Source organism: Anser cygnoides, chromosome 2, assembly GCF_040182565.1.
Source record: "Anser cygnoides isolate HZ-2024a breed goose chromosome 2, Taihu_goose_T2T_genome, whole genome shotgun sequence".
In the NCBI taxonomy this organism is placed as follows: Eukaryota; Metazoa; Chordata; class Aves; order Anseriformes; family Anatidae; genus Anser; species Anser cygnoides.
Window position 1 is genome coordinate 8,389,152 of NC_089874.1, and position 15,539 is coordinate 8,404,690.

Here is a 15,539-nt window from a genome sequence, read left to right on the forward strand (position 1 = left end):
GCCAGATCCAGATATTTAGAGGAACTAATAATTAGTTATACTGCTAATCTCTAAAATGCCTGCAAGGACTCACAACTAACTACTGTACTTCAGTCATGACATATTTTTATTTCATGTTGTTTAGTATCAGTATGTTAATGTAAGAACTGAACAATGACAAGATTATATGACCCGTACAATTTTTCACAGCTTGGCATCGTAAGGATGTATAAGCAAAAAACAGCATAACTGAGAAACACCTAAATAGAAGCTGGAGGTTTAATTAGAGAAAATGATGTGGCTATAAAATTTTCTGTCTGGTATTGTATATAGCCGACCTTGATGTTCAATCAAACTGTCCTTAAGCAGGGGCAAAGCCTAACCTTCTGGCTGTGTTTCTGCAGTTCAGAGCAGATTGGGATTGCAGAGTGAAGTTTCAGTGATGCCTGATAGTTTAGGATGGCTTTATTCATAAGCTCAACATGGAAAGAAGCCTGATCTTCAGAAACATAGCAAAAATTGGTTCCCTCTATGATCATTTGTATTGGACCATGGGATTTTTTATGCTCAGAATTACTGATCATTTCAAAAAAAATGTAGCTTTATTGCATGTTATAGTATAGTCTTCTTTTTCTGTATCCCTCTGCGTACCAGCCAGTGCAACTGGGATTAATCAGGGAACCTTCAGGCATCTGTACGATGTTGACTGTAATACTACTAAACACTGCATTTACTGGTACATAACATTCAGTACTTAAGTTCATAAAGAGTTTAAAAGACATCTGCCAAATCTGCAGATAACAACCCTGAAAAATATTCCCCTTTTCACTGTGTGTCTGAAGGAGCAGTAGGAGCCAGCTCTTCACTCCTGAAATGTGCAATGCTCCTTCTTTCTTTCCAGGTATTATGTTCTGAAGATCTCCGTTTATTTAAAACAAAAACAAAAACAAAAACAACTTCTCAATCATAAGGGAAGAGGGAGATGGGTGTCTATTTCCTATGATAGAAGAGGCTCAGTTTGGGCTCTGTGACCAATGCCCATCTAAACTGTCATAAAAATTAACATAGGAATTACCAGATCCAAATGTCATAGAATAATGTTCCATCTGGTCCAGAGTTCTGTTTCCAGAAGTGACTTACACCAGATGCTTCAAGGGAGGAATGAAATATTAAACATTTAGAGAGTACCATAAATGCCCTAACCAACTACCAGCTTGGTCATTGGGCAGCTGCTAAGAAGTCTAGTGACAGCGGGAGCCTGCCAGCATCTCTGCTTTTCTAGCAAACAGAACAAGGAAAAGCACTTCCCCGGGGAATATCAGTATCTGTTATATCCATCCCCTTGCACATTTATCATTTCTCCTGATCTCACATGCACACGTGAATCCAGATGCACACACAAATCCTGTTTTCTTAAGTGCAAAAAATATGTGATGCTCGCAACACATTGAATTTATCAGAGGTGAAAAATTGCTCAGGAGACCCATGAAGGCAGAATTAGTTTTAATCAGGCTAAGACAGATGAAAATCTAATTTAGTTACCTGAGGCTTTATTTATAATCAAAAGAGCAATACCAGCACTTGTTGGTCATGACTCTTGACTGGCACAGGTCATGACTCTTCTGACTGGGTTTAGATGTCTGGTTTAGGGTATACTCCACTAACTTGCTATCAACTGCAAAAGGAGTTCAGGGTGACTAGCTCAGATGGAGATCTCTAGAGGGCAGATGTCTGTGTTTTGCTAAATGAGTCCCATCTTTGGTGGCAAAGCTAATATTTTTAGAATGATAAGAGGGTTTAAAGAATTAATATCCAAAATAGTTAAGGCACTTGGGGCCATATTTCAGACTGCCCCTCTCCTTAGTCTGCCTTATGACCTGGCCAGAAATTACATCTAACAGAGTCTAGATGATTATGGGAGTGGGGTAAGGAACTTTTTACTTCTAACTAGCAGCTCAGAATGATCCATCTTCATAATGATCAAAATGTGTTAGCAGTAGATGGCCATGAAATGGGTTGATTGCGTAACTAATGGTGGATCACACAAAATGCCCTCTGGATTGACATTAATTTGTCACCTTATTGGAGACTTCAGATGAAAACTCTTTGAACAGAGACAGTGACTGGGCTGCTATTTCCCTTGTAGGGTTTGTTCTTTAAGCAAGAGGGGATGGTTGTACAACTTCTGGCTGTACCTAATGTTTCCTGCCTTCAGGTCTAGTGTCTCCCAAAGTCACTACATCTATGTTTGTCCTAATTGCTTTATATTTCTGTATTTTTATAATTTATTTCTGTCATTATTTAAAGCACAGGTTATTTTATTAGAGGTAGGAACTAGATTGTTGTGTATTTTCTTTTTTTAAACTTTATTTTATTTTTTATTTTAAACAAAATAAACTTTTTTAAGTTTATTTTGTTGATCATCTTTCATTTTATAAATCTTTGTCTCTAGTGGTCAGGGACAAATTGACTTCAGGTGGTTCAGCAAATCTGGTAGAAGTAAAACCAGAACTGGAAGACCATTACTGTTCCTAACATTCCAAGTCTACAATGGGTATATAAACAAAAGCTGAAAGCTGCAAGGCACAATGTTGTATCACCAATCAATGTCAGACAGCAACATAAAGTAGAAAGACAAAACACACTCCCACAAAGAGCAGCATACCATAAAATACTATGTAGAAATCTTTACGTATACCCGATAAGGGAAAGAAATTGAAACTGCCTTTATAAGAACATATGATTAGGTCTGAGAATGAATCTTACACCATGGATGGAAAATTAATTGATGAAGTGTAAAACCGAGTATTGTTTAATGCCTTCCCTCAGAAGGACATGGTGACAGTTATTATTTATCTAAAGAGTAATTGCAAAGAGGAAAAAACTATCTCTAGTCCTGTGTAGGTATGACACAGAGTAACAAGATTGAAAAATTAGCTTTCTAGCTGTAAAGGCTGAACTAGATTGCCTAGGACAGTTATCAGGTCTCCATCAGTGGAGTTCTCCAAAGTAGAGTTGACAAATCTCCAACAGGAATAGTTTCCCTCTCTACTCGGTAAGATTTTATTTTATTTTTAATTTGAGAGAACCAGAACTTTCTTATAACAAGGTGGAAGGTAATACATTGTATTTTGTTATACGTAGAACAGATATACAGTGTCCTGATTCCTGGGCTCAACTGAGCAATGAACACTCAGTGAAGCACAGCCCTGGAACTCCTTGTTCTGGAAACTACTGCTCACCTGGGCAGCCCCAGGTGAAGGGTACCTGGAAATATGCCCAGAGAGCCCAGAGAGCTCTGTTAACTCAGACAGCAAGTGCATCTCCCCCTAGGCCCCAGGTTTGTTGCTTATACACATTTGATAATATGTGCTCAATTTGGCCTCTTGATGTAGTTTCAGGATAGTTGAGACCTGCCCTCTTTTGTGTTTCTGTCCATCCACTTGTCTCTCCTGCTCCCTTTCCTAGATCTCTTGCTCCCAAGCAAGAAGAATTCAGCCAGCTCTCTCTCAAAGCAGGAGGTAGGGCCCGAGTCCTCAGTCTCTGTAGCTCCTCCTGGTCCTTTCTGCAGTCCAGAAGTTCAAGACATTGGGGTCCTGAATGCAACAGTGTCACAGCACTGCTGCTGCTGGTGGTGAAGGAGCTGGGACTAACACCTCAATGAACCCAGTGGCACAAATCAGGAGTAGCTATTGCTGTAAAATGATCACATGGATGAGAATGGAAGTTTTCAGGTGGTTCATTTAGAAAACAAAGCTAAAAACCTAATTAGTGACTATTTACCTTAAATATGAACTTTTGATGCTTGGGACTAAATCTCATGAAGGCAGTGGGTATATTGAATATTGTCGTCTAAGCACACTGGTGGGGTTGTGAGAATATTGCTTTTTCCTCTCAAACCTGTTGAGTTCAAGAGCTTTTAGATAAGCTGAAATGCAGAACATATGTAACGCAGGGAAGGAGACCTTATTAAATGCCTCATACTGAAGAAAATCTGTGTAGCTGAGTTTAATTAAGACACTGCTTGCAAAAAGTTTAAATTCTGTAAGAAACAGGCTATTTCACAACAGATAGCAGTGATGCCAGGCTGCCATGGAATACTTTGTTCCACCCATGCTGCTTTCAAGGCTTCTCTTCCACATCTCCTGCATTTTTTGCAACCGCTCTGTGCCTGCCTGTGTGCACATTTATACACGAGGAAGGACCCTTTTTTTCCCTTTCATATTTCTCTAGCACAATGAACGGTTGTGGCTGAAGTACTCATTTCAGTTAAGATATATGCAAATAGTAGTGACCATTAAATATGCATTGTCTCCTCCCAGTAATGATCTTCACATTGCTGCAATGTGGCTTCTCCTGAGTGTTTTTTTGCTGCAAAGCACTGATTCTCACCCGGCAATGGTTGGTGTTTGCAGGTAGCAGGGGGCAGGTTCAGGAGTTGGCCATGGCTCCCAGCATGAGGGGCTGGAGGGTAACGCCAGTGAAGGGGGCTGCTTTTCCTCAGCCTGCCAACATAACCCATCCACACAGCCATACTGTGAACCAGATCAATGTGCTGAGAAGCAAACTGAGCTGCCTCGAAAATAACGTGGTAAAAAACAAGAATTTTCAGAGCCATGTCACAGCATGACCCCATAAGGAGTTGTGTTGACACAACCAGGGAGGCACCACGTTGCAGCATGCTTCATGTATGAAGTAGTAACATTAATAAAAGTGTCTCCTGGTTTTGTCTCTTAATATTTTTCAAGTAAAGTGAACATGGATATGAGTTCAGCCATCTTTGTAGCTCATGTGGCACCATCCCACTTGGAAAAAGCAAGTATAAGAAGGGTAGGCAATGGGCATGTTCATCTCACTGCTGCAAAGAAGTGTATGTTGCTATGCAAAGTCCTGTTTCTAAGCATGCAATAAAACCAGAGCTGTTGGTGACAAACAGGACAATCTGTCCTGGTGAGAGGGGAAGGATAGAGCAAATCAGTTTTCTGGGTTTGGACCAAAAGCTGTTGTCTTTAGGGACGACATTATGCTTCTCAGGCTGGAGGGATAAAGGGGGATGTCCAGGTGGGAAAAAAAATTCTCTCCAGAATTCTGACCATGAGCCACAATTCTTTCTGGGAAGAGCTGAGTCCATTATTTTTCTGTCACTGTAGCATTGAGTGTTTGCACCACTTTTCGTCACAGTGCTGAGTTATACTAAGGCATATCCAAGTCTCAACCTTTACAGGTTCTTAATAAAATATGATGGGTGTTTTGATTCCCCTCCTTTCACGTCTGGAAGATGCTTATCTTGTTGCAATCATTCATTATTTAAAAATAAATAAATTATTATTATTATTATTAATCTGTTTTCTCCACAGTTTCAGCTTCTCACTTCTCTGCTCTCTGGTTTGGGCTGTGGCTCTAGTTAACATACCAATTTCCAGAGTCAGTTCATGCTTTCTGAGTGGTGTTAGCGTGTGATTCTGCTCTGTTAACCCGTGCAAACTTCATGAGGAAACAGGACTGCAGGTTGCCATCTTTTCCTCTCTGAGGCTTTTTTCAGTTTTTAATGGTTACTTTACTTTGCTTGTCGGAATATTCTGCATCTCCTACTGTTGGTGTCACTACGGTCTTGTGCAGATATTGATTTTGTTAGCTGACAGAGAAATCATGTTGTTCCCAAAAATCCTCTTGTTAATAATGATGGGATATTTTCAAAAGAACTAAGTAGCTGCTCCTTCCTGAGCAGTCAGGAATCCAGGAAAAGATTTAAAGGCTGATGGAAAGCCTTAAAATGAAAGTGTTATTATTATGATAACCCCTCAGCTAGGAATGGTACCTTTCAGCTTGATAACGGACAAACTTTGCCACATCTGTGAACTAAGAATGCCTTGAACTTTGGAGCCAACCATCTGAAAAGTGAGCTGAGTTAACTTTAAAAGCAAAGGTTCAAACTCAGATTTGTTTTGCAGTTTAAATGTTTCATGGACTTCTAGTGTGCTTGTGAGGAAATGTCTAATTTTGGAGGAAGGTAAGGTTTCAGCAGTGTTGTCCTTTAGTACAGCCCTGAAATTGGGCAGCTCTGAACTTGCACTTGGCTGCTCTGATTGATGCCCAGAGTAGGGATGTGGTCAGAGCGTGACCTGATGAGCAGGTAACACTCTGGTGTCATAAGGACCCATGGGCTTCCATAAGTAGCTAACGAATATTAGAGTAGGCCTGAAGCCACTTCATAGGGCAGTGTAAGCTTGTCAGAGAAACAGAGGGTCATAGCTCATGCTCACAGCACAGCTGAGCATCAGGTCCAGTATGTAAAGAAATGTGCTCACCTCTCCTAGAGAGCTCTGCAGCCAGGGTATCTCTCTGTCAGGTGAGAGTGTAACATGGGAGGTCATGAGCTTGCTAGAAATAAATTTTGTGGATATTTTGCTTGCGCTGTGATAGTCTGTTAGTACTCTGCCATACGCTTGGCCACCAGCATTTCTTTCCAGATTTTTCCCCAGTGGAAGAAATAAATATTTAGTAGGTTTTTTTTTTTTTTTTTCCTAATGGCATACTGCATTAGAAAACTCTCCTGAACCAGCTGCCACAACTTCATATTTGCCAGCTACTTAGAGGAGTAGAAAATTATTAGAATTATTAGCAGCATTTCTGGATAATTTTCTCCCCTCGTACTGCAGGCACTCTGTTGTCCAGTCACACTGATAAGCTACCTAACCATGGTCTTAGAATCATGTAACATTTTTCCTTTCTACTCTGAGTAGGAAGGTACCCTAAAGTTATTTGGTTAGAAACCATCTTCTGAATTTTAGCTTACATTTGTTCTTTCTTGTTTATATACATCTGTCCTGTGTCACTGTTGACCTTGGGTTTAAATAGTTCTTCTTCCCCATTCCTGCTTTGTTCCCCAGTGTATTTATAGATGGCAGTCATATCCCCTCTTAGCCTTACATTAATTATCCTCCTGTAGTTTCTCTCATATGACAGGTTCTCCATTCCTTCAATCATCCTCCAGCCATTATTTTCATCTGTTCCGATTTTGTTTTAATTTCTATTGAATATGAGTGACCAAAATTGTACCCCGTATCTTAAATGAGGTGTCAGCAGTGCTTTGCGATTTCCTACTAATATTTCTCAGTCTTTACTGGAAAGTAAAGACTTTCCCAATAACTCCTTGCATTTCAGATTTCTTTTTTAACTGCCTTCCACAGTGGTGGTTCATAATCCTGTGATTGATTGGTACAATCAAACCTTTTTCCTCTTCTGTTAATTTGAGATCTGTTGTAGGAACCTGATTATACTTACAGGAACACCCATGCAGTGCTATAGCTCTCAGTAAATACACCTGAGGTGAGAATTTGAGGTTGCAGTAAATATTCTGGGATGATTTTACTCCATTATGTTTAACTAAATTACTGGGTAAAAGCTCAGCATCTTACCTTACTGGAAGCAAAGCAGCAAAACCCAAAGCAGCAATTATTCCTAAATAGCACAAAGAGTATATTAATGTGTAACCCACCAAGGTAGTCAAATGGAGAAAATTAATACTGAAGAAAGATCTGTGAGAATTTGAGAAGAATTTGTAGTGAGGCATAGTTTTCATATCAGAAGTGTTCTGTTGTCTTTTTATAAAAGGCCAATGTAAATTTTTGGTACCCATGGTCTCTGTTTGTCTTCTCTCTCTCCCTTTCTTCATCTGACTCTGCTTTTTACAAAGTGACAGTCATGCAGGAAAAGTTCTCTAATGAAGAAAGGACAGTAATGAGATTGATGCATTATACTTGCTGTAAGGAGGCTTATATTGAAGTCAGAGTTTATGCAAAGGAGAGGGGGGAGTGAGAGTGACGTGGTAAGCAAGATCTGGGCTCTACTCTGACCTTTTCCAGTTCACGCACCTTTGTGGAGATACCTTGAAAATGTCAGTGGTCTGATATTTGTGGGTTTCAGGCTTTTTAAATCTAGGGAAAAGCTGTCAGAGTAATGAGAGTAGAGAGTGAAATACTCTAGTTTATTTATGAATTAGGATTTTATCCTGAAATCGTGGTAAGGATGTGCTGAAAGCCACTTTTCAGCAGATTACAATGTGAGAAGACCATAAATTGGTGAAAGCATTTTGAATGATTCTGAAATTGATTTAAATCAGAAATAATTATTTTCCTGTCTTCTAACCATAACACTAAAACCACAAAGAAGATAACCACAAGGTAGAGTCACATTTAGCTTGATCCTGGCCTGGACATACAATGTTATTTATATGCCCTGGGCACACCAAGCATGCCTGAACAATTTCACTCATTACGGTATGTAAAGACCAGAAGTTTCTGTCAGTCTTTTGAGGACAAAGAAATAGAAGGCCAATTCTCCTAGATCTTAGAGGAATCAGTTCAAGGAATTATTCAATTTATTTGAAGTATATATTATTTTGATATCATACTAGAGTCTAATATGATACTTCAGCTCCAGGTGTCTAGTGGTACATAAGCAAGATAGGGAAGAAGAGAAAGGCACTGATACTGATCCAGCTCTTACTGTGCATCCACGTGTTAGCTAGCATTGAGCTGTCAGTCCTGATTTGTTCAGAGACATAGCTACAAGCAGAAGTCATACAACTGCACCTTAAATTCACCTGCAATTAGTACGTGTTTTTTTTTCCCATATCATCACTTGTCTTCATTTAGCTTAACTGAAAGTGCTTGTTGCCTCAGTGCTTATACCACACAACATCAAGAAGAGTTTCTAGATGTTTTCTTAGGTCTAACTAATCACAAACAAATTTAACTAACAATAAGCACTAAAGAATTTGGAGTATTCTTACCTATCTTCTCAATAATAGGCAAATTAAGAGTGCCTGTCAGAATGCCTGAAAATTAGTTCTGAAAACTTAAAATTTAGAATACTGTTAAATAATTAAAAAAAAAAATCAGAATCAAATTACTAAGGGGGAATGAGGTGCTTATAGAAAATCTAAGGAAGTGTAATTAGTTCTCTTCTATAAAAAAGAGACTAGACTCACTTTTATTCTTTATTAAACAGGTCAGATTCTACCTCCATTAAAATCAGTGAGAATGCTCCTTATGATAATATGTTAGGACTTTGACTTCAAATTTGAGAACAAAATGATCAAATATGTACCTCGGGCCAGTTTGTCACCTCTGAAAATTGCACAGAACTGTTCTTGGTTTGCTCTCATGACCACTAGAAAGCATGAGTCAAGTCCTGAATTTGCTGGTCAATGCACATCTCCATAAGGATTCTATGATTTTCCTCTACAATGTAAGTAATCAGACATTGCACAAGTAAAAGCTTGCAGCTTCAGCTGCATCAAACATGGCCTCAGCTTTGCATCAAACATGGCCTTCTATGAGGTGTAATTTGATCAAGAGCACGCCACAAGATATTTTAAGATGGGAAGATAAGATTTCAGCAATACTAGCAAGATAAAGATCTACAAATCAAGATGAATATCTAGGGAAGCACAATGTGATAAGAAAAGTAACAAAAATCACATGGGAAAGTGGTGGTGACCCCTTTACTCATGTGGAGAAAGCCACTGTGTATACTGATTCTCAGAAGCAAAATCCTTTTACAGTATCTATATTGTATGACTTCCTTCCAGACACCTGGGTTGTTACACTACCTGGCTTTCCATTAGAGGTGACACTTAAAAAAAGTGTCCTCTGCGTAGTCACATCTGGAACGATGGTTCATTGCTCACCACAGCAATGAGCCGGTGGGGAAGTCAGCTTTGAAGCTGTAACAACCCATAGGAAATCATAGTTTGTCAAACAATGTTATTTTCTCATTCCACAAATGGACTTAAAATATATATTTATATTTTTGTGTTTTACCAGAGATATATTTCACACACTTCCTGCTTTGTTTTCCATTTTCTAATATTATAAAAGGGAATGAAAGAATCCCAGATGTATGAAAAATAAAACCAAATGGCTCCTTTCAGCAGCCTGTGGGGTGGATAACATGAACTGTGATCAAATTTTTCCGTGGCTGGGACTTGCTGTGGATTCTCTCACAGCTTCCTTTCCCTTAAAAGAGATAATACAATCTCCTGAATCATCCATTGATTTTCGAGAAATTTAAAACTTAGCATCTTTGTACCTTCTATCATACATAGTTGGTGTTTTGTTGTTTTTTTGTTTGTTTTGTTTTGTTTTGAAAAAGGAAGAAATTGTTAAAAACCATTTCTGAAGAATGACAAATATACACTTTCACATCATTATATAAACCTCATATCCTTAGGAAACCACAAAAATAAAGTAGAAAACACTACATGAAACATTTCTCATCATCATTACCTTGCAGCATATTGCAGACAGTTTTGCAATATCATGTGATTTCCATATATTTTAAATAGCTTTTTTTTCTTTTTTTTTTCTTTTTTTTTTTAATAGGATTAAAAAAATCCCTTTGTAAAGACTCATCATAACAGTTCTTTAAAGTGCCATGGCTGTCAGCTCGCAAGTCTTCTTAAAGTCGGAAGGCTGACATAATAAAATCTTATTTTTTTTTCACTGACCTAAATCAAGTATTGGATGGATCAAGCCTTCTTGCTCTATGATCTCAAAGGAGTTTTTTTCTTTTTTTTTTTTTTTTTTAATGTCATGTTCAGCTATTGGTTACTTTATGCTGAGCTGTGAACTGTGTGGTTATTGGAAGCAGCATTAAAAGCCAGGGAGTGACTCTGTTTTCAAGAATATCTATCACTCTACTCTTTTAGGCACCCGACTGGTTGTAGAAATATTTACAGCCACATAGGATAAATATTTGATCTGCAAGCATCAGAGATGAACAAATCCAAATTGTCCAGAGTGAAGAGATTAAAAAAATTATGGAGGGTGAGTGAACAATGCATTAGTTTATTAGAAAGATTGCAATAGTAAAACATAAATTGCAAGCAGATAATTTTGGTGTTTGCGGAAAAACTGTCCTGCTGCATGCATGTTATTTGATCAGACTTGTCAATGCAGCTTTTGATTGTGTGTTTATTGTTTTGCAGATTAGATGCATCTTTGCAAATTTATTTCTAGAGACATTAAGCATTAAGCATTCAGGTTAATTTGATTTTTGAGAAAAGTTTCAGAGAACCTGAAACAACAACACTTATACAATAAAAACCCTTGAGAAAGCTAAGTTAAACTGATTTCCTCAGTGGTCTTTAAAAATGCCATTTAAGGGTGTATATATATATATATATACACATATATATATATATAAAAGTAGAAGAAAATACAAAAAAAAAAAAAACTTTTCCCCTGAGGCTGTATTTTAGAGCTGAGATAAATTGCAGAGCTGAGGTACGTGGAATGTGCTTAAAGACCATGTTACATCAGAGTCTAGCATGATGGTCAAATGAATTAAATAATAATAGAAAGGCATATTTACTTGTTACTGCATATGTTATAAGTTAGAAATCAGACCACAGAGAAGTTGAACAGATCGTTCTTTACCAAACATGAAGATAATTTGGTGCAACAAGTGAAATGAGCATCTCTCTGGTGTTTCATGAACTGTTCTTTGAAGATTTCCTTGAGAAGTTTGGGGTTTGTTCTTCTCACTGATAAATATACAGGAAAGAGTAGTCATTTTAAGAGCCTTAAATAAATTTGTTTGGATGCTTCCAGGATATGGGACTCTGATATCAGTTAATGGAGTTACATAAATTGTCTTGCATATAGTCGTTAAATAGTGTGTATTTTCCATGATGTGAAACTCTGTTGAATTGCTTCCTGGTAATATTGATTTGACTATTTAAAAGTAGCTTTTTATATGATATTCCACTAATGATGAAAAACAGATGATTTCCGTGATATAGAGCAATTTGCAGTCAAGACATAGAGCAGTAGAGGTTTTCCGCACTTTAAAGACTGTCTTGAAATAGAAGCAATGTCTCTATTTATGGTTTTGTGTATTGAAAAGTGTTATTGCCTGAGTGAAAATTACATTTTAATCATCAGACAAGTTTCATTTGTGAAAACAGGCACAGTTTTCTTAGAAATTAAAGCATATCTATTAAGCATAAGTAGATATTATATCATATTAAGTGACACAAGATAATTACCACAAAGCATGGTACTTAAATGGGCTCAGGGAGGAATTTAGTTTTAAGAGGGAAAATGTCCTTCTTGGATAGAAATATTTTATTTGCATATGGCTGTGTACATTGTTGTGCAGCTCAACACTTTGTCTTTTACCTCATATTTGTTAAAGTTATTAAACTGCAGGCTATTAAACTTCTTTTAATTGACGTATTTTCTGCTCCTCTCCCTAAAGCATTCATCCTATTCCATCATTTTGGTACCTGATATTTCAGGGTAATACAGTTCAAAATTAAATTTCTGCAGAAGCAAATGTCAGTTTTAAATGTTACTGTTTCTTCTTTCTTACTTAAAACTATTCAACGTAGAAATATGTCAAAATCTTGAAGAGGGCTTTTATGGTTGGGATTAAAATAAAAGGGTAGACCTTTTTATTTTTATTGTGCAGCGTGTGCATTTTTAATAAGCCATAATATATTTATGCAGGAGATTATATGTCTATGATATGATGCACACTCCCTTCCTCCACTTAACTCTTGGCATTAACTTGCCCAATATTTATGGATATATCAAAATTATGATTTACACTGTACTTATCATTAACATCCCTTGCAATAGCTTTCCATAGTTCTTGCCATCCTTCAGAATACAGTCATAAAATGAAGAGATTAACAGATAATTAAATTAAATCCTTAATTATTTGGGGATGATGAATTCACTCTGTGATTCCAGAAAGGTATAGAGAGCCTTTTTCACAGGCAGTATAAATTGAAACCAATGGAGCTATGAAGATTTATGCCTGCTTGAAGATCTGACTCATGCTGTTAATTATCTACTCCCCTTTTAAAAACATATTAATAAAAATTGGATGTAGGAACAGTTTATTACAATATGAAGCTTTCAAGGTATTTTTTGAAATATTATATACATTCAAAGATAACATTGTTTGAAAAGTATCAGCCATTTTTCACACAACATAGAATGTTCTTCAGCTAGAAGCAGGGAAACTTTGTTGTTTCTCCAGAAATTTTTGACATCCATGAGAAGCTTCTCCTTGTTTTCAGTTAATTCTTGATCTGGCCTGTGTTTCACACGGATCTCCAAAGCACTGACATACATCGTTGACAGTTAAATCTTCTGAAGTGTTCAGCAACTAGCCACTTCTGCTGGTGAAGTAGCTGGGAGCAAAACACTTCTGATAGTACAGTCAACTTACTTATCTAATTAAGGACAGAAAGCCGAATATATTAGAAAAATGAGGAAAATTAATTATAGGGTCAAAACCAGCAGCAAAAATAAACAGTCTTTCTGTATTCAATATTGAGTTCATTTGCTTAAAAAAATATTCTCCCTACAGTCATTATAGAAAAGATTACATATTACAACATTTAATGGGCATTCTATGCTATCATGAGGATTGAAGATTATAATATTTAACTTACATGCTGAGCAGTCTTGAGAGCTCATTAGTGGTGGTAGATAATGATAGAAATATTTGGTTAATACTTGTGCCATATTTCAGGGGATCACTGTTCAAGTTTTTTTAGTAATAAAAAACTAAAATAATTGTCACGGAAACATGAAAATTAATACGAAAGCGTATACTGGCTACTTCAAAGCCACTGAGCCTTTTGTAGAAACCCTTATTTAGAAAATGTTTAGACTACACATTATTTACTCAATAGTACACCTCATTGTGATCTATCTTACCTTTAAGTATTTAAGCTCAATTTTGTAAATGTTTTTTTTTTTTTAACCCAATAGGCTGTGACGGTTATAAAAACTTATTACGGTCTTTCATCCCAAGTGTTTGAAGAGGGTGTTTGGAGAAAATATGCCTTTGAAAAATCTCTGTAATTTACTCTGAAAAGTACTTATGGTGGTGGGCTTAAACTATTCGTACTCTTTAGGAACATTTCCTGGAACTGTCACTGATTCCATCAGGAAGCTGTACTTTCCTGCTTCATAATTTATTTTTGGCTGCAAAATGGTATAAAAAGCATTGATTTTGGAGTAATTTATCTGTCTCACTGCTTCTTAAAAACATATCTTGATAAATATTATTTTAGGTGGTTTGCATTAGTATGCATAGAGGCTGGATTATAAAAAGAAAACAGTATCTAAGAGGTTTTAAAATACATTAACATTTTTTTCAAGAATTACAGCCTGACCACCCCCAACCCCAAAAAGCAATAAGATTGACATGCTTAAGCCTATTAACAGAATACCTGTCCAATCTCATAATCCTGACTTTTAGATAAATATGTTTTCACCTTTGTTGAATTGGCAGTGACCTGCAGGTTCATTGCTGAGGAATAGGGTCTGAGTGCAAGTTCCAGCTGATGTGGCCTCAAATATACTGTTTGTTCTCCATAACGTGTTCATTAGTGAGCAGTATAGTCAGCTTTAAACCTTTTTGGAGACTGACGTTGCCTCCTTGCCATTCCTTCCTGATATTTCTGGGTTGTGTTTTGTCAGAGCAATCTCTGCCTGTTGTGCCCCAGAAGACATATGCAAATAGTAAAAGCTGATGGAGCAAGAACTGTGTGAGCAAAGATGGATTTAAGAAGGGAGCACACTACTCAGGAAATCTCTTGATGGCTTCTTCTCTACCTCTCCCTATAGTAGCTTTTAAAAGGAGACTAATGGGTGTGCAAGTCCATCAATTAGCCCCCACCTCCTCCAATGTCAAGGGTATATCCCTCATCCTTCACTTATTCAGCAGGCACTAATGCAAGAAGAACGACTGGGAGAAGAGTGGGAAAGAGTGAGGAGGCATCTGAATGTCTTCAGTTGACCCTCGGTGTGGGTGGGGAGCGAGCCTGTGGGTTTCTGCCCAGGCACAGCCAGAGCAGCCCTCCGGCACCATGAGCAACGGGGACCTGCCTGATGCTGACCTGGTTAGTGTTGTCAGGTAGGAATGGGGGGGCCAAGAGGCTCAAGGATGACAGAGAACCCCCCCAGAAATTCAAGGTATAGGGGTGGGAAGTGGGTTAGGGGAACTGGTTACTGTCTTGGCACAAGGCAACAGAAGGGTCAAGATTTCTGGTTTTGTGGTTTTGTGGTCCTCAGTTTTCTTTCTCCTCTCCTCCCCTTTAATGTCTTTGTGATTAGTCAAGAGAGGAAAGGAAGAGAAAGGAGTCATTTGGATGCAGTAGGTCCCAACTTTACCGTTTCTGTTGGGACCAATTCCCATCACTGGGAGTCCTTGCGTAAATAACCACCCAGGAGGAGCAAAAGTGATTTATGTGGCTCCTAGTCCCTTTGCTTGGGGGCAGATTTTGCGAGGGATCCCCTCCATGTCCTCATCAAGTTATGTACTTTCAAAGACTTCCCATGGCTGGGTCAGGAAGCTCCACTGTCACCACTCCAGACCAGTGGATCTACTACAAAGATCTGCTTGTAAAGAGTTCAGAGGAGTGAACCAGGAAAACAGTTAGATGTTAGATGTTTAGTTAGATGTTTACTGCACGTAAATGTGAATCAATCATTTTTTATTTTCTGTTTATGAAGCTGAAAATGTCCAAT

At 37.8% G+C, this 15,539-nt stretch overlaps 1 protein-coding gene across 4 annotated transcripts in view; it reads left to right on the top strand.

Annotated features, from left to right (window-relative positions):
- DPP6 (dipeptidyl peptidase like 6) overlaps positions 1-15,539 on the top strand; it is a 553,890-nt gene that overhangs the window by 225,304 nt on the left and 313,047 nt on the right. The window contains exon 1 of one of the 4 annotated variants that reach the window (XM_048062460.2): positions 10,691-10,811. The exons of the other annotated variants lie outside the window; for them this stretch is intronic. Within the exon in view, the coding sequence (XP_047918417.1) occupies positions 10,761-10,811 (51 nt within the window). The 5' untranslated portion in view covers positions 10,691-10,760. Of the gene's footprint in view, positions 1-10,690; positions 10,812-15,539 lie in introns of those variants that run through there. 4 annotated transcript variants of the gene reach the window in all.